The sequence below is a fragment of the Siniperca chuatsi genome, linkage group LG10, assembly GCF_020085105.1.
Source record: "Siniperca chuatsi isolate FFG_IHB_CAS linkage group LG10, ASM2008510v1, whole genome shotgun sequence".
In the NCBI taxonomy this organism is placed as follows: domain Eukaryota; kingdom Metazoa; phylum Chordata; class Actinopteri; order Centrarchiformes; family Sinipercidae; genus Siniperca; species Siniperca chuatsi.
In genome coordinates this window covers 30,268,240-30,289,010 of record NC_058051.1, presented here as the reverse complement: position 1 = coordinate 30,289,010, position 20,771 = coordinate 30,268,240, and the positions used below count along the sequence as shown (strand labels likewise).

The following is a 20,771-nucleotide window of genomic DNA, read 5'->3' as shown; positions in this document are numbered from 1 at the left end:
CCTTATAAAGGAGCAGAAGATCGTCTGATGCGTGAGGCGCCAGCACTGTCAAAACTGAGAATATTTTGTTTCTGTCACTTTATCATCCATTTTTAAGTTGTTTTTAATGCTTTTAAATTATATATTTAAAAGGTAGATTCTTACTCAACTAGTCTTACTTAACAGTAATAAACAAAGGAGTTAAAACACAATAAAACTTGAGTCCAACTTTTCCATTACACTTTAGTGAAATCACACAAATATACAAACTCAGCAGAAGGCAATGGCAATGGTATAAAAACAGACACAGGCTATTACATGAAGAAGATTCATCATCATCATCATCATTACATTTTAACTCAGCAAAAATAAAAAAAATAAAAACAAGGCAATGGCAAATGGTATCAAAAAATGGGCCCTGACTACATCCTGGAAAGCGCTGCATCAAGGCGATGTGTGTTCCTGCGTTTCCAGGCAGAGTGAATAAACGGCGACGCTGTGGTGCAGCGGGAGGCCGATCGCGAGGCTTCGGATCTGAGCGCCGTGATGTCATTATATACACGACAGTAGTTGACAAACTTCGATAAGTCGACGTCACGTCAGATGTGTGTTGAGCAGCTTTTTGCGAGCTGTTGTGAACTGCAGCGACGAAGGAACAGAACTTTGATGTCTGGATGAATTGTTCATTTTACTTTCCATATTTCAAATTACTTCCCTGCGATCTACGAGAGGACGTCTGCGTTGAAATAAACAAACATGGAGGATCGGTCCAACATATGTGTCTGTAGAAAAGGAAAAACAACTACTGTTCGGTTCCTAGTATTTGAGACCCAACCCAGGACCGGAGGTGGGCTGAGTTCAGAGTCACGAGTCCAGAGATCCCTGGGTCTTTCCGTATCTGGGGTCTCTTCTTATTTCAAAGTTAATTTATGCACGTTGGCTTCAGGCAGGTTTTTCACGGGTCAGTTTTCTATTGGGCCAAAAATTTTGGACGTCTTAAACAAACAGCTCAAACCATAAGAGAAGCTGGAGGAACCCGAAGGATCTTGTTGAGTCCTTTTGGTTCGTAGGAGACTCTCTGTGGAACGATTCATTAGATTTTGACCCTCATAGTTTCTTGATTTTAACTACATGACGTCAGTCAACGGACTCATCGTGTTGTGTTTACAATGCGTCATGAAGTCTCGCGATCCGACACCTGGAGCACCTGAAGCGCCGCCTGAATGAACAATCCCATCCTGAACTAAGACACAAGATCCAGTGTGAGCGGTGCTTCTCAACCGGCGGCTCGGAGACCCAAACAAGGACCAAACAGGAAACAACTTGGCGAGATCTGAGAGTTTGTTGGCGTTGTGTTTAAAATCCAGGACTTTGTTCAGAAAAGTGCTTACAGATAAAGTTAATTTGAACGCGGTAGATCCTGATCCTGCAGCAGCTGAGAAGCACCGGCTCAGAATAATCATTATAATCATAGTAATAATAATCATATTATGGTACAATAAAGAAATCCGACTCCCCGTTCAAACTCAGTGGGGAGTCCAGTGATTTTGCTGTTGCTATGGTACAATGAAGCCCGCTGGGATTGGCTGTCGGCGTGACTCGTCTGTCAGTCAACCAACCATCTGTCAGGAGTCTGCGGGGTGGGAGGGGCTTTTTTTGGGGGCAGTCAACTCCCATGGATTTCCAATGGGAGATCAGTGCAAGTTTGATTGATTTTCAACAGGGGACACTGTCACCATCAGGCTCCTACTGATTATAAATGGTTGGAGACATTCCTGGAACTACCATTGGGTTTCCCATTGGTAGAACATGGAATTGTTCTAATTTCCAATTGGAAATCAATGGGAGATTGATGGATTTCCAGTGGGAGAGCACTCTGAACTGCTTCTGAAGCTCCCGCTGATTATAAATGGAAGTTTCACACTTCTCCAATTGGTTTATAATGGAAGATTCCTAAAAATCCTAAATAATTTCCATTGAGATAGTATTTTGGTTGTGATGATCACATAAAATCAACTTCCATTTATTTCCGGCGGGAGAGCCCTGTTGCCGCTCCCCCCTCTGCTTATAAACTCCTGGAAACTTCAGTCGGAAGCGTAGAAAGATTTGAACAATTCGAACGACTCCTCCGACTGTTCGCTGCGTGAGTGAGGTGAGTCTGATGGATTCTAATCAATCAAATCGATCGATCCGACTGCCAGCTCCTCAGTTATCGGACAAATCGACGGATTTGAACATGGACAGGATGGGAAACGACCAACCAGAACCTCGACTCGACTCCTCCGTCATCCCCCCCCCCCTTTTCAACAAATCTTCGAAGATTACAGCTCAATTGAAAGGTTTCACTATTCCGAGCAAGATCTGATCAATAAAAACAAAACGGGAAGTTCTTTACCTCCACTGATCACTGACAGCGTCTTAAAGCTTTGAGCGAAAGGACCAACACTAATCTTCTTTGACAAAGGTGCAGAAACTCCGGATTTAAAATGACACTTTGGTACAACGGGGCAGTTTGACGCAGTCGGTGGTCGTTTCCCAGCATGCACATGGATGTATGATTACACGTGTTGCGTCTCAAAATGCGCGTGTGTGCAGTAAAGTATGACGTCGAGCTCTTCTCTCTCTTTAACGCTGTACAAACTAATAAAATCGTGTACATCCTCCCGCAATAAATATAACTCATCGTAAAAAATAAATTAAAAGAAAAAAAGAAAATCAAAAATAATCAATAAATATCTCACTGCCGAAGAACGTTAAAAACTCTGAGCCGTCTGTGTGTGTGTGTGTGTGTGTGTGTGTGTGTGTGTGTGTGTGTGTGTGTGAACAGATTGAAGGACACTGCATCTAAAACGAGGTATCAATCCAATCCCTGTTGGTTTCGTTTGCAGTTCCAGGAATTAGACCCAGCCCTCCCACCGGCCTCTTCAGTCTCTGTTACCTCCTCCCAGCTGTGTGTGTGTGTGTGTGTGTGTGTGTGTGTGTGTGTGTGTGTGTGTGTAGAGACAACACTGAAACAACCGCACACACACACACACACACACACACCCTTGCTTGTTACCACAGTGAAAAACCATCCGAACAGCGATTCGTCCTGGCTGAATTTAAACTGTATTACTAAGGTTTCCATTTTCTCTCTGTCCCCTCCTCTAGCTCTCTATTAGTCCTGATCCAGGACTAACACAGGACCGTCCAGGATGGATCAGAGGGAACCAAAACGTTTCACTCGCTCAGCCATTATAAAATCTGTTACAGAAAGTTGAAAATACGTTCGGTGTTGCCACTGATGGCTTGAAGATATATTGTAAAAATAATACGTATTATTAGGTTTGTATATTGTTTTAAATGTTTTGCTACTAGCGCCGATACGATACCTGAGTTTTCAGCACAGATACTAAAAATACTTTTAACTGAAGAAACCAAAGTTCCTAAATGTTAAATGTTGTCTGAACACAAGCAGCCGTACAAAATCTTCGTCTACATAAAATTGTCTTAAATTGGCAAAATTTGGATTTAAGTCAGGAACTTTCTGATCAAAGTAAACGAGGACGAAACGGGTCATTTGTCTTTGGCCTCCAAAACAGTCCATGTGCTTGTCTTCTGATCTGCCACCTCTTAAGGTTTGTTTGGGTTCAGGGTCCAACCCTAAAGATATTTTTTTTGTTGACCCATCCAATCACCCGACCGCCTCTCTGAGAGGTTTGGTGATATCCTGATACTCGCCCCCCCCCACCCCCCGAACCTGCATGTGAACAGGCGTTTTAGGCATTTCAACAAACGACTAACGTCATTTTTCTTCTCGAGGACAGTCTCAGCATTTGATGCTAGCTTCTGGTACTCGGTTCTACGTAAGCATTTCGGGTTGGTAGCAAAAAAGTTTTGATGTTTTCACAATCAGTCTTACTTCTGATTAAACACTGATCAGTCTCCTTTAAATATCTTCTGGAAAGCTCCAGTCGATGAGCGAGAAAGAAATCCTGCGCCATCTTTGATTTTACATAAGTTTTCTGGACTTTAATGGAAGCCGGAAAATCCTTGACGGGGCACAAACGCCTCCACACTCCTGTGTTTGGTTCTATATGGACGCGATCAAAACCTGATTACGCAGATGCATATAGAGCTGTGACGACACGTCAGAACATTATATATATAGATAGATATTTACAGGTGTGCTTACACCCTCACCTTTACCTGAGGAACCGTGCTGAGCAGTGACAGTCCTGGACCAGGAGTGGATCTAGTTTTTGCTCTGTTCTCCTCGGTTCTCTACACTGCGAGCGTTCTCTCCTCCCTCCTCTCAGAGACCTTTCCTTTCTCAGCCGGTTTGATGGATGACGTTGCCTCCGTCTTTTCCTCCCTGATCAGTATTCTCCCTCTCTCCTCCCTCTCTCCTGCTCTCAGTATTCCAACAGCGTCTCCTTCATCCCTCCTCCTCCTCCTCCTCCTCCCTCACTTTATCATGCAAAAAGAGAACCTGACCTCCTCTTTTCATCCTCATCCTCCTGTGTTCTACTCTTAACATTAATTTCTCGGGTTTTCCTCTCCTTCTTCACCTTTTGGCATGAGAGAGCCTCTTCCTCCTCTACACTCTCCTCTCTGCAATCAAATAGTGATTTCTCCTCTTCGTCACTTTTCAGCATGCAGCTGGCGGTTCTTCCTCCTCCACATTGTTAATGCATCATCCCTTTCCCTTCCTTTACATTCTCCTCTTGGGATTCGCTCATTTCTCCTCTTCCTCACCCTTCGGCACGCTGACAGAAACTCCCCTCCTCCTCTAAACTCCCATCTCATCACACCGACAGAAAGGTAAACTCTGATCAAAATGGCGACAAGGACACAATTAAGGACGACGCGCTGAATTTTACTCGATCTGTCGCCTCTGACGACTTTGAGTTTAAAGGGCGAGCTGAGATTTTTATTTTATTTTTTTTAAAGAGACCAAAGATCTGATCAGAGATTTCAAAAGCACTGAAGATGCGGATCGGCCGATTTACATCGTGCGATTGTAAAGAAAAAGATTTTTAATTGAGCTGCAGATACGATCAGTGATTTAACGGTTGAGTTTCCACTGCAGCAGCAAGAGGATAACACACACACACAAACGCACACAGGTTGAATGAACAGTGGTATTGGTATGGTAGTGGCTTCCCTCCCTGTTCTATAATTAATCATCTAAAAGGCAGTCTTTTATCAGGACCCTTCCTCCTCCTCCTCCTCCTCCTCTCACTCGGGTCCGTTTGGCCCCAAAGATTCAAACGACAGTGAAACAAGAAAAAAAAAAAGGTGCTTTGTAGCTTTATGGCATCGCAGAGAGCCAAAAGAGAGGCGCTTCAGCTGTGGTGGAACATTTTCACACAACACGCCGGCCTTCCTCCAGACTTTTAAAGACCCGATGGTGGTTTTTAAACCCATTTAACTAGAGATGGTTTCCATTTTACATTTCTACAGCGCCCCCTGGAGGCCTGAGAGGTTATCCCGGTGAAATAAAGTAAAAGTGAAGGCCTTTCAATTTGAAGAAAATTACTGGTACCGGGGTTACTGCCTTGAAATTGAAATTTAATGCTCATAAAGGAATGGTGAAGAAAATGTAACTGAAGAAATTTAAAAACATATGGGGACTCAAAACTGCCCTGCTGAGCAGAAACTAGTTTCTGTGTGTTTTCAAAAGGTCAAACATCATCGTTGAACTTTCATCTTGACAAATGTTAGACCCAAAATGAACCTTTGAAGAAGATACGTGATCCAGTTGCGCGAAGTGAAAATGTTCCACCACAGAAAAAGAAGTGTATGAGGGGTATGAGGGGTGCAGCGTTGCCATGTTAGAAAGTCCTCCATCCAACATTTAGCCATCATTCATACAGAGAAGAAGAACTTTTCACACTGGGTTCAGTTTTTTGAGTTACAGTTAGTCTGAACTCCGCCTGTGCATTGATTTTCCAGCATCCACAGGGTCGCCGCTTATTTTTGACGTAGGTACGGTGGACCATCCTGGTGGACTGAGCTACAATTCCTCCGTCTGCGTCCGAAGTCAGAAAAAAGAATCATATTTTCACATTTTAAGGTAAACAGCTGAAGTAGAATTGAGACTGAGCCAGCAGTGTGAAAGCGCCCTCGTTCTTCTTTAGGATGTACAAGAGCGCAACAAGAGCTCATCAAAACAAAGACTCCATCCGAAGCTACACATGCAACAATTTACCCCTCCAAACGCCACCCAAACCCTCCAGGCCACCCCTCCATCCGATACACCACACTCCTGTTCTGTTCAAACAAACAAACAAACATTCAGTTTGGCAAAAAACGTTTGTTTGTCAGCTCCTTCAGGTTCCAAACAGAACAGATTCGTTCAGTCCGGTTAAATCCAGTTCGATCCGGTTCAGTCTGGTCTGGTCCGACGGTGTGAGGATGGGGTTGGTTTTGGTCTCTGTCTCATCCATCGCCCTGTCTCCTGGCTCTCTCTCTTTCTCCAGACTCTGATGTAGCATAATGTTCAGCTTTATACAAGTTCAGCTCCTTTAAATCCATACTGTCAAATCCACAAAGTTCTTATTACATGTTAACATTTCAATATTTTTTTTTCCATTCTTTTTGTATGCTTTTTTAACTTTTATACTTTATCATCATCATTATTATTATTATTATTATTATTATTATCTTTATTTTTTTTGTTGTTTACAATTATGGCCACAAGTCTTAAAAGTTCTCGAGTCCGGTCCGGTTAAAACTCCATTCCAGGTTGTTTTTTATCCGGGTTTGGTCCAAGTCCGGTCCAGTTCTGACGTGATCCGGTCCGGTCTTTACATGGCACTGGGCTTGTAGCTCTGCACAGTATTTCCCCCTGGGCACGGTTAGCATGGCGCTGTAAAGCATGGCTGTATGTGGGTGTATGTGCAAGGTCCGACGATAAAGCGATCTGCACCAACCAGCATCAAAGTTTACTGACTGGTGCTGAATCCAGAACCCTATTTTCCAGGTCGTTCTGGTCCTGAAAAATGTCGGTCAGTCCACTTTCGGAAGTTGTTTACTTCCGAAAAATTAGCGAGTCAACCTGCTTATTTACAGACCTTGCCTGTGTGCCTGTGCTGGAATGTATTCAAAAGGTAATTCTGGATTAATTTCTGTTTAATTATTCACGATTCTGGTGAATTCCACAGTCTTGATTGGTCGGGCAGTACATTACTAAAGAGTCTTCCTGGCCAATGGGATGGCCAGAGGCCAGCATGACTGACCAATGAAGAAGCAGGGTCGAGGGGGGAGGAGAAAATAAAGTGGGGTGAAAGAGGAAACGAGTAAGGAGAGGGGAAGATAGAGGAGACGAAATGAAGAAATGGGTAAAGCAAAGTAGGAGGTGACATTTTGAGGAGTTGAGGATGGAAGGAAAGGAAAAGACGACGACGGGAGGGGAGGACAGGTTTATGGACACAGGTACTGGTCGGTCGGTAGGCATCGGGCTCAGTGTGCTGTGGTACAGAGTGATTGTCCAGAGAAAAAACATTGAGTGGTTATTTAAAACAGCAACTTAGAAACTTCTAGAACCTGACGAGGCTTGGTCGAACAGTGCAAAGTCAAGTCAAATTGCCTCGGCTCATCTTATCTCCAAAGATGAATTCTTGTTATTTTCCACCTGGATTCCACATCTTTTGAGACTAAGCAGTCTTTTCAAGGTTAGGTCAAGTCATCAGTTTTTCGGACATCGGTTTATTTGCTTCCTTCTCCTTGTTAAAGCTTGAAACAACCTCCCGAATCTTTCGCAAACAGGTTCAAGGTTGGGTTAGATATTCCAAATGATGACTTGACTTTGACGCTTCCTTTCTTAAAGCTTGACCTGAACTTCTTACAGTGAATCCACATCCTTCCATACAAGGCTAAGGATTCAAGGTGAGGATAAATGGTCCAAAATAACGACATCAGTAAAGAGGCTTCGAAATTCTGCGGTAAGCCTCGACCTTTTGATATTTAGCACGGATTCATCCTGACTGCAGTGAGACTCTTAAGGTAAGGTGAAGCCTGTTGCGATTTTACTGTGACCATCATCTTAGTTTCTTTATCCTTCAGACCAGAACAAGACTTTCAAGGTGAAGTCAATCGCTTTGACGGAAACTTGACTTGACCTTTTGCTCTTCAACCCAGCATCTAGACAGTTCCAAACCAGGCTGTGAATCCTGAAGTCAGGTCGATTAGTCCTCACGGCACATCCATTGTTTGGTTAAACCTGACTCCGTCTTTAGCCTAGTTTCCAGATCTTTCCACAGCCACGCCCCCTTGCTTTGATCCCTGCTTACACCTGCAGTGAATTTAAATCCAAACCGACAGATGCATCTAGAAGGTTTGTTTTTTTTGCCCCAAAATGACTCCATTCAATGTCGAAGTCATGTTGTAAATGTATCCAAATCGGTTTGAAAACTGATTTTCTGCCCAAAAACCCCACAGAACGGAGGTAGTTGGGGCCCCAGCTACCCAGTTAATCAGTCTTCAAATCAATCAATCAATCAATCAATCAATTGACAAATAAATTGCTGATGGATTGATTGCTGAAGGGCTGGAGCTGTGGCTGTCAGTTCGGTCCAACACTGAGCAGTTCAGCTGACTGTTTAAACAGTTCAGAAAAACAAAATGCCCTCACTTCCCCCTCACCCATTCTTCTCCCCCATCCCCCCATCCATCCATCAGTCCATCCATCCATCAGTCCATCGGTCCATTCGTCCTTCCCCTCCTCTCAGCTGCTACCAGACATCAGGTTGATGGCTTGCTCTAGTTTGTGCCTCAGTTTGTGTTTGCGACAGTACCCATCCCGGTCCAACGCTGTCAGGATCTGCAGAGACAAAGGAAAGACATAAGAGATTGTACCAGTACCAACAAGGACAATAAGGGTATAATTAAATCTGAGTCATGTCTCCAATATTACTGATGAACAGTGTAAAAACTCCATATTCAGAAGCTCCTGCTGTCTGTTCTACAACAGTTTTGAATTGAAAGCACCCCATTGATTTAAAGAGAAAGGGCCACTAGCAGCCGTTATACAACTTGGCTTTGTGTGAAATGACTCAGCAGTTTGCAGCCGAGTGTGAAGCAGTGATGAGAATCAGCTTCCCAAGTCTGAGGCCGTGGTACTCTGTCGGAAAACAGTGGACTCCTCCCTTCATGTTGGGAATGAGTCACTGCCCCAAGTAAAGGAGTTCAAACATCCCAGAGTCGCATCTGGGCTCACCCTTAGAGATAGGGTGAGAAGCTCAGACATCCAGAAGGAGCTCCAGATAGCACCCCCTCACATTGAAAGGATTCAGTTGAGGTGACTCGGACATCTGATCAGGATGCCTCCCTGTGGAGGTTTTCCAGGCATGCCCAACTGGAAGGAGACCGCGGGGCAGACCCAGAACACATTGGGGGGATTACATATCCCATCTGGCCTGGGAATGCTTTGGGATCCCACAGGATGAGCAGGAGGACGTTACTAGGGAAAAGGACTTCTAGGCTACCTTACTTGGTCTGCTGCCACCGCAACGCCATGAAAAAGCAGTGGAAGACTGTTGGATGGACTATTATGAAATTTTGCACAGTCACTTACTGAACTGTAACTTCGGTAACCCTTTTATGTTTCATCTAGCACCATCACCTGGCCAAGATTTAAATTTGTCCAATACTAGTGTGGCTGTTAACTTATTTTTGGATCTGTTGGGCACCATAATATCACCATCAAAGTTCATGGCAATCTGACCAGTGGTTGAAGAAATTTCTTGCACTGGAAGTGTTGGATGGACCAAACTGATGCAATCACAACAATAATACACATTTTTAAATATATTTTTCCCTCTGTGCTGACTGCAGGCCTGCTGCTGTGATCTGTCAGTCACGGATGCAAGGACACAGTCATTGGTTAACCTCTGCCTATGTAGCGTCAGGTGAGATCTCGGCTAATAGCAGAACCTAAGACGCAGCGTCTATCTAAAATGTACTAATGTCAAACCTGACACTGATGACTGCTGCACGAGCTAACAACTGTGATGTCATCAAGAGATGAAACCCCGCCCCCCTCACCTCTTCCTTGTACTTGTTGATGTAGAAGTAGAGCTCACTGAGCGCGCTCAGTGTGTTGAACTCGTTGCCATGGAGACGGGACTGCTCGACAAGGTAGGCGTCCATGTCCTGATCACTGATGCTGGGCATCTTTGCAATATCCCTGTAGTACCTGCAGGACACACACACACACACACACACAGTTGTAGTGTGTAACTTCAAACTTTACTAAGTGTATCAACAAACTAATGTGTTGCTTAATTATTTATTATATTAATTATAATAAAGTCTCTAGCACTAATTGTGTAATTTTTTTGCTTTTGCCCGATTGCCTTATTAATCGTCAACACTAATTAACATGATTTATGTCATATCGCATTACAGTGCACCATTATTTGAATACGGCAACTGTATCACCACTTCTCTTATTGATGGAGTTTATTTGTACCACTAACGAGCCTCTGATATCTTTCTAGTGATTTAGTTTTATTTCATTTTATTTTAACTAGCAGTTTATTGGGGTAGATTACAGCGTGTCCTGTGTAAGCGGTTAAAAGAGTAACTTCAAGGTAAGCTACTGGTGTGTTAACTATTAACCAGTTAGCAGGTTAGCGACCTCTCCATGTAGCTCCTTGAGTACCTTATCAAATTAACTTAATATATATATAAATTTACTTCTCAGCTCAGTTCATGATGTTGTGTATTTCTTGTGATTTCATCTACCTCTCCACCCAACTCTTGTAGTTGTGAATTATTAACTGGTTAGCATGTTAGCTACCTCTCCATCCAGCTCTTACGTTGCGTATTACAGTATATGAGTTGGTTAGCATGTTAGCTACCTCTCCACCCAGCTCTTACGTTGCGTATTACAGTATATGAGTTGGTTAGCATGTTAGCTACCTCTCCATCCAGCTCTTACGTTGCGTATTACAGTATATGAGTTGGTTAGCATGTTAGCTACCTCTCCACCCAGCTCTTACGTTGCGTATTACAGTATATGAGTTGGTTAGCATGTTAGCTACCTCTCCACCCAGCTCTTATGTTGTGTATTACAGTATATGAGTTGGTTAGCATGTTAGCTACCTCTCCATCCAGCTCTTACGTTGTGTATTACAGTATATGAGTTGGTTAGCATGTTAGCTACCTCTCCACCCAGCTCTTGTAGTTGGGGATGTCTTTAGCGTAGAGCAGCTTGTTGGACGGAGAGTCTTTGCCGAGCCGGTGTTCGGACGTCGAGCAGGAGTCCATGAAGGTCTGAGCGACGACCGACAGACAGGCGTCAGTGATGCTGCTCTTATGGATGTCAAACACAAACTGAGGATTCTTAATGACGTTCACCCAGAACCTGAGAGGAAGGCTGCAGACAGGAGGGGAAAGATTTGTTAAATGTTTAAACTGTTGTCTCTGTTTTTCTCTCGTGAATAAAGTCTTTATTGTTTTGATTTTCTCTCACCAGTTGCTCTTCCAGGTGTGCCGAACATCCGGGTCGCTGATCTGTCGTTTGTCGGCCTGCTCATCCAGGAAGTCGAACATGTATTTGATAGCCAATGGGAGAGCAGAGCCCCGATGGGCGGTGCTAAACACTGTCTCAAACAGGTCGTCCACAAACTTCTGCAGCGTCCCCTAGTGGTGGGAGGACCAAAGCATGGGATTACATTTTTTAACAGACATAATTCAAATGACTAAATATGCTAATTACAAAATAAATGTCTCACTTCAGAAGCAGAAAACAACAACAACAAAAATGCCTCTAAGGATGGCAACGTCCATCAGTCCACCACTTCGGTCAAGACTTAAATGTCTGGTTCAAATCTGCTGCTAATTAGAAAATGTTAGCATGCTAACATGCTACACTTGTGATGGTAAACATTATACCTGCTAAACATCAGCATGTTAGCATTGTCACTGTGAGCGGGGTCATTCCTATGTTCCCAGGGTCCTATGTTGCCCAGTTCTAGGGTTCGGGTTAGGGGTTAGGGAACTTAGGCCACTGGGAACATTTAAACGCTCTCCTGTGAGCATGTTAGCATGCTGATGTTAGCATTTAGCTCAAAGTACAGCCTCACAGAGCTGCTAGCATGGCTGTAGACTGTAAGGGTGTGTCTACAGATGTTAGCTGTAGCTAAGTAGCAACATACGCACTGAATGTGTGTCATAACTGTTGTTTCTGCTAGTTTCTCGTTTTTCTTCTTGTCTCTGTACGTTGATGAATTGGATTTATAAAAACCTCAGAATTATAAAGTCCTGCACAGACGTGTCTCCGTCTACTCGTCTCTTTACTTTGACTTTATATGCAATTGCGCCGGATCTAAAATTTCTGTTTTTAGAGAGTCAGCAGAGGAGAGAAGACAGGAAATGAGGGGGGTGATGGGGAATCACATGCAACAAAGTGTGAGTTACCTTGGTAGCCAGCAGTCTGGTCAGGTAAATCTCAGAAACCATCTTGCTGCCTCGGTCTCCTTCTCTCTGATCACTGTGCTCGTGATTCTTCACCAGGTGCCACAGTTTAGTTCCTGGAAATGCACAACACATAAGCTGTACAGTACACACTGTAGATAGTACTGCTCAATACTACTACTAGTACTACGTCCGTTGCTGCTGCAGTACCTGTCTCCTGGTCCGGGGTGATCATTGGAGCTCTGGATCTCAGACTGTCAGGACTGCTGGACGTCCGAAGCAACGACTCTGAAAACACAAAGAGAGAGAGATAAGTTGCTTTCTCTGATTAGTGATCAGTGAGAGTTAATGTGTGTGTGTGTGTGTGTGTGTGTGCGCGCACTGTACCGTATCTGCTCAGTGATCTCGTGAACGTGAAGGAGTTGGCGATGTTGTAGGCGGAAACCTGCTTCTGGACCAGCGCCACCAGAGAGCCGTCCGTTACCTAGCAACACACAGCAACACATCAGTCAATCGGCCAATCGCTCCATCAATCAGCCGACTAATTAACCATTCAGTCAGCTAGCTCGGTCGATTCTTATCCCGTCCACAATCTGGATACTCTCCACACGTGTCACCGCAGGAACTGATAACGAACCAGGACTCAATCAGAGAGCTCAAACTGAGACCGAGGCCGCACAATCTCCCAGTGTCGTCACTTAACAAGAGAAAATCTGAAGGTTTTAAGCTTTTAATCTGCATCTGGACCTGAATTAAAATACAGCGAGTGACAATCGTGCCGACTGCAGCCGATGCTTTTGGAGAAAACATGAACCCCGGGACACGAGGACCAGATCTGAAGCCAGGTGTTTAGACATACTGAGGTCGAAAAACCCGCATTTTATTTATTCATTTAACTTTATTTTCTGAGCTTTTTTTATCTTTATTCTTACTGAGAAGTAGCATTTCAAGGTTTGAAAAAGAAATGTAAATAATTGCGTCATACTTACAATATTAGCAGAGTAATGTTTTTAAATTTTACAAAAATGTCTTAGAAGAGCGTTCATAACATCTTTGTAAACACTCAAAACGCTGCTTTCAGAGACTCCGTATAATTCAGCAGAGATGTTTTATTTAAATTGCAGATAGAAGAACACGAGTACGATGAGATGTTGTTTGCATCAAGTACAAACAATATAGTATTTATATATTCATAATAATAATATTTATTTAACAACAGAGCTGAAAGAGCAGATTCGAACCTCTGAAAGGAGTTTATTGAATATCTGCGAGGCAAGTTCCAAAACCTTCAAGACAAAGATTTGTAAAATACAAACATTGTAAATATGGAGCAATTATTTCAGACATTCAAACGATTAAAACCAAGTTTTCAACTATATAACCAAAGTTTACACTTTCAAAAGTTTCAGCCTTTCAAGTCTTTAATTTAATGGTTTGGATTTCAGGTTCTTTCTCAACAGCCAAACTTTTCAACAAATCTCACTGAAACTATTATCAGCTGCTCAGCTCACAGACAGACACGACTGACAACACACCCTCCGCGATGAAGGTGATAAACACCTGTGTGTGTGTGTGTGTGTGTGTGTGTACCTGGTAGTGAGCCAGTGTGTTCAGTCTCTTCCAGTCGCTCTCGATCTTGGTGGTCACGTCTTCGTCCTGCAGGATGATCCTGGTCAGCCGGCCCTGACGCCACTCTGCCGGCACAAACGTACAGTTAGCGTGTTTCTCTGCTGGTCTTCGCCGAGGAGCTGCTAGGCTAGCTCAGCTTTTACAGTTTCAGCCATGCGAGGATGAACTGTAATAACTTTGGTGATCCTCCAGCATTGTTCGCTGTGATTGTTGTGCATATAACCAATAAAGAACCTAAAGTTAAACTTGATGATTCAGTACTGCTGACGTCTCAGGTCTGGGCTGAATTTTGAGACACTGAGCATTACATCTCTGCCATAATTAATAATAATTGTGCAATATTCTGTGTACTACTCCCGTGCAATATTAGTTTTCCCATGTTAGTTTTTTTTTTATTATTTATTGTATTGATATCATATACCTCTACTACTGTTGACAGTACCTCCGCTTATTACCATCACTTATTACATATTTGGTGACACTGTATTTTATACTGTACTTTCGTCATCAACCAGTAAACCCACTTGGTACTCGACACTTAGTTTATCTTATACTTATACCGACAGGATACTTAATTTATTTCTGACCTGTTTTTATAGTTTTATAGTGTATCATATTGTTTGCTAGTACTTCCTCCTGTGTGACTGACGTAAAGGCGAGCTGCTGTAACAAAGAGTTTCCCTTCAGGGATCAATAAAGTGTTTCTGATTCTGATTTGGGTATAAAACTTTGCAGTGAACATATTGATTTGCTGATGAGCTTATAATGTTCTCAGCTCTGCAGCAGCTGATACGAGTTGGCGTCCTGCATCATCACATACGTTTTACAGTTTCTAATCATTAATGTATAAATCTGGTGATATTCTGCATTTGTCTTCTCATCAATAAATCTCACGTTCAGACTCAAACCATCATGAACGTCTCTGCTAACAGGTGCTAACATGTTCCTCCATCACCACGAACACACACACACCGTCCTGCTGCCCCAAACACTCACTACAGCACCACATGTGGATTCATCCGCCGCTGGAAATAGTCCCCAACAGACGCTCTGTTTCCTCCTGTTGGTCTGATAGAAACTACAGCGAGCAGCTGTTTGAGGAAACTACTGAGCCTTTTCAAACAGCTATAGATTTAAAGATTTACGTTTCAGCAGGAACCAAAACTACAGGAAGTGAGACGGCGCTGAGGGACGGGCCGACGTGTTGGTTTGAGTCCGAACGTGAGAAAAATACAGAATAACAGCAGACGGACACTTTAACGTGAAGTCATGTGTCTGTGATGCAAACGGTTACCGAGGTCCATGTCGTCGGCCTGGGGTCTCTGAGAGAACGGGATTCCTTTATACACAGCGTCCAGCAGTTTGTCTTTGACCTGAGTCACCGTGTCACAGTTCAGCACCTTCACCGGCACCTCGGTCCCCGCCTCGCCCTCCGGAGGGATGCACATCAGAGTCTGGGGGGGGGAGAGCTCAGAATAGAGTCATCTGTCTGAACTTTATTACACTGTGTGTGTGTGTGTGTGTGTGTGTTACCAGCTGTTTGTAGTCGATCTGCTGTCGGATGAGTTTGTCTTCACTCAGAGAGTAGCGAGCCTCTCCGGTGATGGCGTCGATCGGCCCTTTCTCCATCTGCTGCTTTATGGCGCAGTAGAGCATGAAGAGAGGCTCGCCTGCACGCCTGCAGACACAGACAGGCTGACAGACAGACAGAGAGACAGGACAGACAGACAGAGAGAGAGAGACAGACAGAGAGAGAGAGACAGGCAGACAGAGGGACAGACAGACAGACAGACAGAGAGACAGAGAGACAGGCAGAGAGACAGACAGGCAGACAGGAGACAGACAGACAGACAGACAGACAGACAGGCACAGACAGACAGAGAGACAGACAGAGAGACAGACAGACAGACAGACAGACAGACAGAGAGAGAGACAGGCAGAGAGACAGACAGAGAATCCCTTCATTACCACAGTTTAATCCTGAAAACTCATCAGTAGCAGGATTTAACCAATCCCCTTAATTTCCTATGAATAAATCAACTGCAGCCCTGATCTGATTGGTCACAGTCAGACTGAGGAGGAAGAGCTTAACAAGGTCAAATATGGAGAGGAAGGAGGGACCAAGGAGGGACGAAGAGGGAAGAAGAGATGAAGCGTTACCTTGAGGAATCGATGCAGCAGGAAGGTGAACCAGTTCGTCAGCATCTTCTCAGCTACAGACTCCGTCCTAAACACACACAGAGGACAGAGGTCAGAGGACAGAGGACAGAGGTCAGAGGACAGAGGCCAGAGGACAGAGGCCAGAGGTCAGAGGACAGAGGACACAGGTCAGAGGCCAGAGGCCAGAGGACAGAGGTCAGAGGTCAGAGGACAGAGGTCAGAGGACAGAGGACAGAGGACAGAGGTCAGAGGACAGAGGCCAGAGGACAGAGGCCAGAGGTCAGAGGCCAGAGGACACAGGTCAGAGGACAGAGGTCAGAGGACAGAGGTCAGAGGTCAGAGGACAGAGGTCAGAGGACAGAGGACACAGGACAGAGGTCAGAGGTCAGAGGTCAGAGGACAGAGGACAGAGGACACAGGACAGAGATCAGAGGACAGAGGACAGAGGTCAGAGGACAGAGGACACAGGACAGAGGTCAGAGGACAGAGGTCAGAGGTCAGAGGACAGAGGACACAGGTCAGAGGTCAGAGGACAGAGGACACAGGACAGAGGTCAGAGGACAGAGGTCAGAGGACAGAGGACACAGGACAGAGGTCAGAGGACAGAGGTCAGAGGTCAGAGGACAGAGGTCAGAGGACAGAGGACACAGGTCAGAGGACAGAGGACAGAGGTCAGAGGTCAGAGGACAGAGGACACAGGTCAGAGGACAGAGGACAGAGGACAGAGGTCAGAGGACAGAGGACACAGGTCAGAGGACAGAGGACACAGGTCAGAGGACAGAGGACAGAGGTCAGAGGACAGAGGTCAGAGGACAGAGGACACAGGTCAGAGGACAGAGGACAGAGGTCAGAGGTCAGAGGACAGAGGACACACACAGAGGTCAGAGGACAGAGGACAGGTCAGAGGACAGAGGTCAGAGGACAGAGGACACAGGTCAGGACAGAGGACAGAGGACAGAGGTCAGAGGACAGAGGACAGAGGACAGAGGACAGAGGACAGAGGACAGAGGTCAGAGGACAGAGGACAGAGGACAGAGGTCAGAGGACAGAGGACAGAGGTCAGAGGACAGAGGAGGACAGAGGAGGACAGAGGACAGAGGACAGAGGACAGAGGACAGAGGTCAGAGGTCAGAGGACAGAGGACAGAGGACAGAGGACACAGGTCAGGTCTGAGTTCGGCCATAAATAAACAGGTGAATACATTTTAGATTCCAGCGATCCAACAGAGTCACGGCGTCATGATTTCCTCTTATTTCATCTAACTTATAAAAAGAGTAAAAGAAAGACGGCGTTTCTTCTTTCCAAACAGAAGCGTTACACAGCTGGGAGGACAGGAAACATGCAGACGTGACACACGTAACGACGTTTTCGTCCTGAAATGTCCTCCTCCTGGTTCGACCTCCTGAAGCACTGCGGAGCTTCGCTTTGAAAACTGCCGTTCAGTAAAGATTATTATTATTATTATTATTATTAAATCATTTAAAGTCTTTGAGCCGAAGGAACTGAATCCACCTTGAACAGACGTTTGTAAATGTATCTTGGTGTACTTTGTATTTCAGTTTCCGCATTATATACACTCGGTTTGGGGTCAAAGGTCAAAGGCGGGGTGCCGACCTCCTCAGCAGTAGTTTGGGATGGTTCCTGTTCTCCAGGTTCTTCTCGATCAGGTCGGCCAGCAGCTGCTTCAACACCACTGTGGCGTACTCCATACGGCCCTGAGGAGACAGACGTGACGTCAGCAACAACTAATAACGTCTATAAATCTGTATTAACCAGCTTTTTCCAACTAACAGCCAGCTGTCTGTCAGCAGCCACGGCCCATCTGACAGCGATCAGTAAGCATGAATAACGGCGCCGCAGAGCGTTACCTGCAGCGCAGCCATCAGCAGCGACGCCACGTTCCCTCGGTCTCTCATGGAGAAGGACCTCTGAGCCTCCAGGGTGTGGATGAAGGTCAGCAGGAACATCTTGTTGTTCAGCAGCTGGCTGAACAGACGCAGAGCTTTCTCTACGTTGGCCGGAGACTGAAACACAGAAGAGGTTTGCACGGTCAGGACCCGGTCCCCAGCGAGCCCGGGTCTCGCTGGACCGGCGCTGACCCGAGAACGTATCTAACAGCGCTGGAAAGCAGCCGGACACACGCTCTCTACGCTCTCGTGAAACTCCGCATCACGCTTTGTGTCACTTCATTTAGTGGAACCCATGCATATTGATTGGTAGATACAGATACATAGATATATCTGATTGGTGATTGGGACTGAATTGTTATAATGTTAAAAATATTTAAAACAATAATATAAATATAAAAAAGAGAATTATTACCTCAGTGTGAATACTGAATGCTACCATCAGTTTGTTCATTTGTGAAGCAAAAGAAATAATATAATAATAATAATAATAACAAAGTGATTTGAAATTGTACGTCTTAAAATTAGCTTCTGGAAATTACAGAATTCTGTTTCAGGTTTTCAAACTAAATATTTCGCCGCTCTACCTTTTTATTTTATTTACTCTGTCACACTTCACGTTATTTATTTGTTTTTCTTGCCATAACTCACAGACACGATACACATAGTTTTATCCATTAATATTAACCTTTTTCATGTCGCACTATAATTATTATTATTATTATTATTATCTATATATATATATATATATATATATATATATATATATATATATATATATATATATATATATATATTTGAAATGATTGAGGCTCACGTTGACATTTACAGTGTGTGAAAATCTCCGGCAGTAATCAAATTTATACCGTCTCACTGTATATATCTATCTTTAGACAACAAACTGGACTGGGCTAAGAACACTCAGGCTGTTTACAGGAAGGGCCAGAGCCGCCTCTGTTTCCTGAGGAAGCTGAGGTCCTTCAACATCTGCCGGACGATGCTGAAGCTGTTCTATGAGTCTGTGGTGGCCGGTGCTGTCCTGTATGCTGTTGCATGCTGGGGCAGCAGGCTGAGGGCAGCAGGCTGAGGGCAGCAGGCTGAGGGCAGCAGGCTGAGGGCAGCAGGCTGAGGGCAGCAGGCTGAGGGTAGCGGACGCCAACAGACTCAACAAACTGATCCGTAAGGCCGGTGGCGTTGTGGGGGTGGAGCTGGACTCTCTGGCGGTGGTGTCAGAGAGGAGGATGCTGGCCAAACTACACGCCATCTTGGACAGCGTCTCCCACCCGCTCCATGACGTGCTGGTCAAACAAAGGAGCGCCTTCAGCGGAAGACTCATCCCCCCACAATGCACCACAGAGCGCCACAGGAAGTCATTCCTGCCTGTGGCCATCAGACTCTGTAACTCCTCCCTCGTCAGTCTGTATGACCCGAAGTCACTAAACTGGACATCGACATTGAGCATTACATCTCCGCCATAATTATTAATAATAATTGTGCAATATTCTGTGTAAAACTTCCGTGCAATATTAGTTTTCCCCTTGTTAGTTAGTTTTTTCTTATTTATTGCTACTGATACTATATACCTCAGTTACTCTTCGACAGTAAATGCACCTCCGCTTATTAATATTATTTATTACAGAAGGAGTTACATTGTATTTTAGATTGTATTTTAGACTGTACTTTCATCACCAACCAGTAAACCCACTTGGTACTTGACACTTTTATCTTATACTTATACCGACAGGATACTTAATTTATTCTGACCTGTTTTATAGTGTTTTATTTTTATTTATTTTTTTCTAGTACTTTCTCCTGTGTGCACTGACGTTAAGATGAGCTGCTGTAACAAAGAGTTTCCCTTCAGGATCAATAAAGTCTTTCTGATTCTGATTCTGATATATATATATATACATATATATATATATATATCGTCATCTTGCCCAAAGAAACCTGAATAAATCTAAACCAGGACCAGGATTAAAATATGCAGAAAACACAAGAAATCCTTTTGAAACAATGAAACATACGCTCCGACTCGATTAAGAAGACAGAAAACCCTCCGGAGCGAAGCGTCGGCCCACTGAGAACACAGCTGCAGACACAGAAACTTTCCTGTCATGTCCCCGTCCGCCCAGAGACCGATCCCCTTCCACACCTAGTAATCAGGATCTGAGGAAATCTGATTCATGGCTGCCGGTGCAGAGAGCAGAGGCTCAGAGCTTCCTGCTGCGTTCGCTTAATTAAAGCTGCACGGCGGCCCGGACGCTGGAGACGCTGCGGAGGGCTGTTCTGTCTCGCCACACAGGAAGTCACACATTTTAAAAGCGGCTCAGATTATTTCGGTAATATTCCTGGAGTTTGATCTGAAGTGCAATGAAGTGAGCGTGCCGTTCGTACGTCGAGCTCTTTGAGGACGGGGTGTTCTTCTATTCCGGGGAACATGACTCTCATGGTGTAGGTTCGATACTCCAGGAAGGGGATCTTCACTCCGTCCATGTCGTTGGTCAGCTCCTGGATGTCCGTCTGCAGCTCTGCAAACGCTGCAGGGAGGAAGGAGAAGGACAGTCATCATCACGCCGCCGCCGCTGCTGCGAGTCAAACACCGGCACAGCTTACGCTCTAGTTTTAAACACAACAGCGACTTTGTTTGGACGCGAGATTCTGAGCAAAGTTAAGATTCTTAATGAATCT

At 44.6% G+C, this 20,771-nt stretch overlaps 1 protein-coding gene across 5 annotated transcripts in view; it reads right to left on the bottom strand.

Annotated features, from left to right (window-relative positions):
• Positions 1-202: 202 nt before the first annotated feature.
• Positions 203-20,771, bottom strand: part of plxna3 (plexin A3) — a 137,971-nt gene continuing 117,402 nt past the window's right edge. For 4 of the 5 annotated variants that reach the window (XM_044210245.1, XM_044210248.1, XM_044210249.1 and 1 more), the window contains 14 exons: positions 20,469-20,620; positions 18,042-18,197; positions 17,788-17,888; positions 16,173-16,240; positions 15,547-15,692; positions 15,308-15,467; positions 13,975-14,078; positions 12,772-12,868; positions 12,595-12,672; positions 12,388-12,500; positions 11,441-11,610; positions 11,132-11,344; positions 10,009-10,159; positions 203-8,785 (listed from right to left, as the gene is read on the bottom strand). In XM_044210245.1, the coding sequence (XP_044066180.1) occupies positions 8,690-8,785; positions 10,009-10,159; positions 11,132-11,344; positions 11,441-11,610; positions 12,388-12,500; positions 12,595-12,672; positions 12,772-12,868; positions 13,975-14,078; positions 15,308-15,467; positions 15,547-15,692; positions 16,173-16,240; positions 17,788-17,888; positions 18,042-18,197; positions 20,469-20,620 (1,805 nt within the window). In that variant the 3' untranslated portion in view covers positions 203-8,689. The remainder of the gene's footprint in view (positions 8,786-10,008; positions 10,160-11,131; positions 11,345-11,440; positions 11,611-12,387; positions 12,501-12,594; positions 12,673-12,771; positions 12,869-13,974; positions 14,079-15,307; positions 15,468-15,546; positions 15,693-16,172; positions 16,241-17,787; positions 17,889-18,041; positions 18,198-20,468; positions 20,621-20,771) is intronic. The other variant, XM_044210247.1, reaches the window with a different exon arrangement.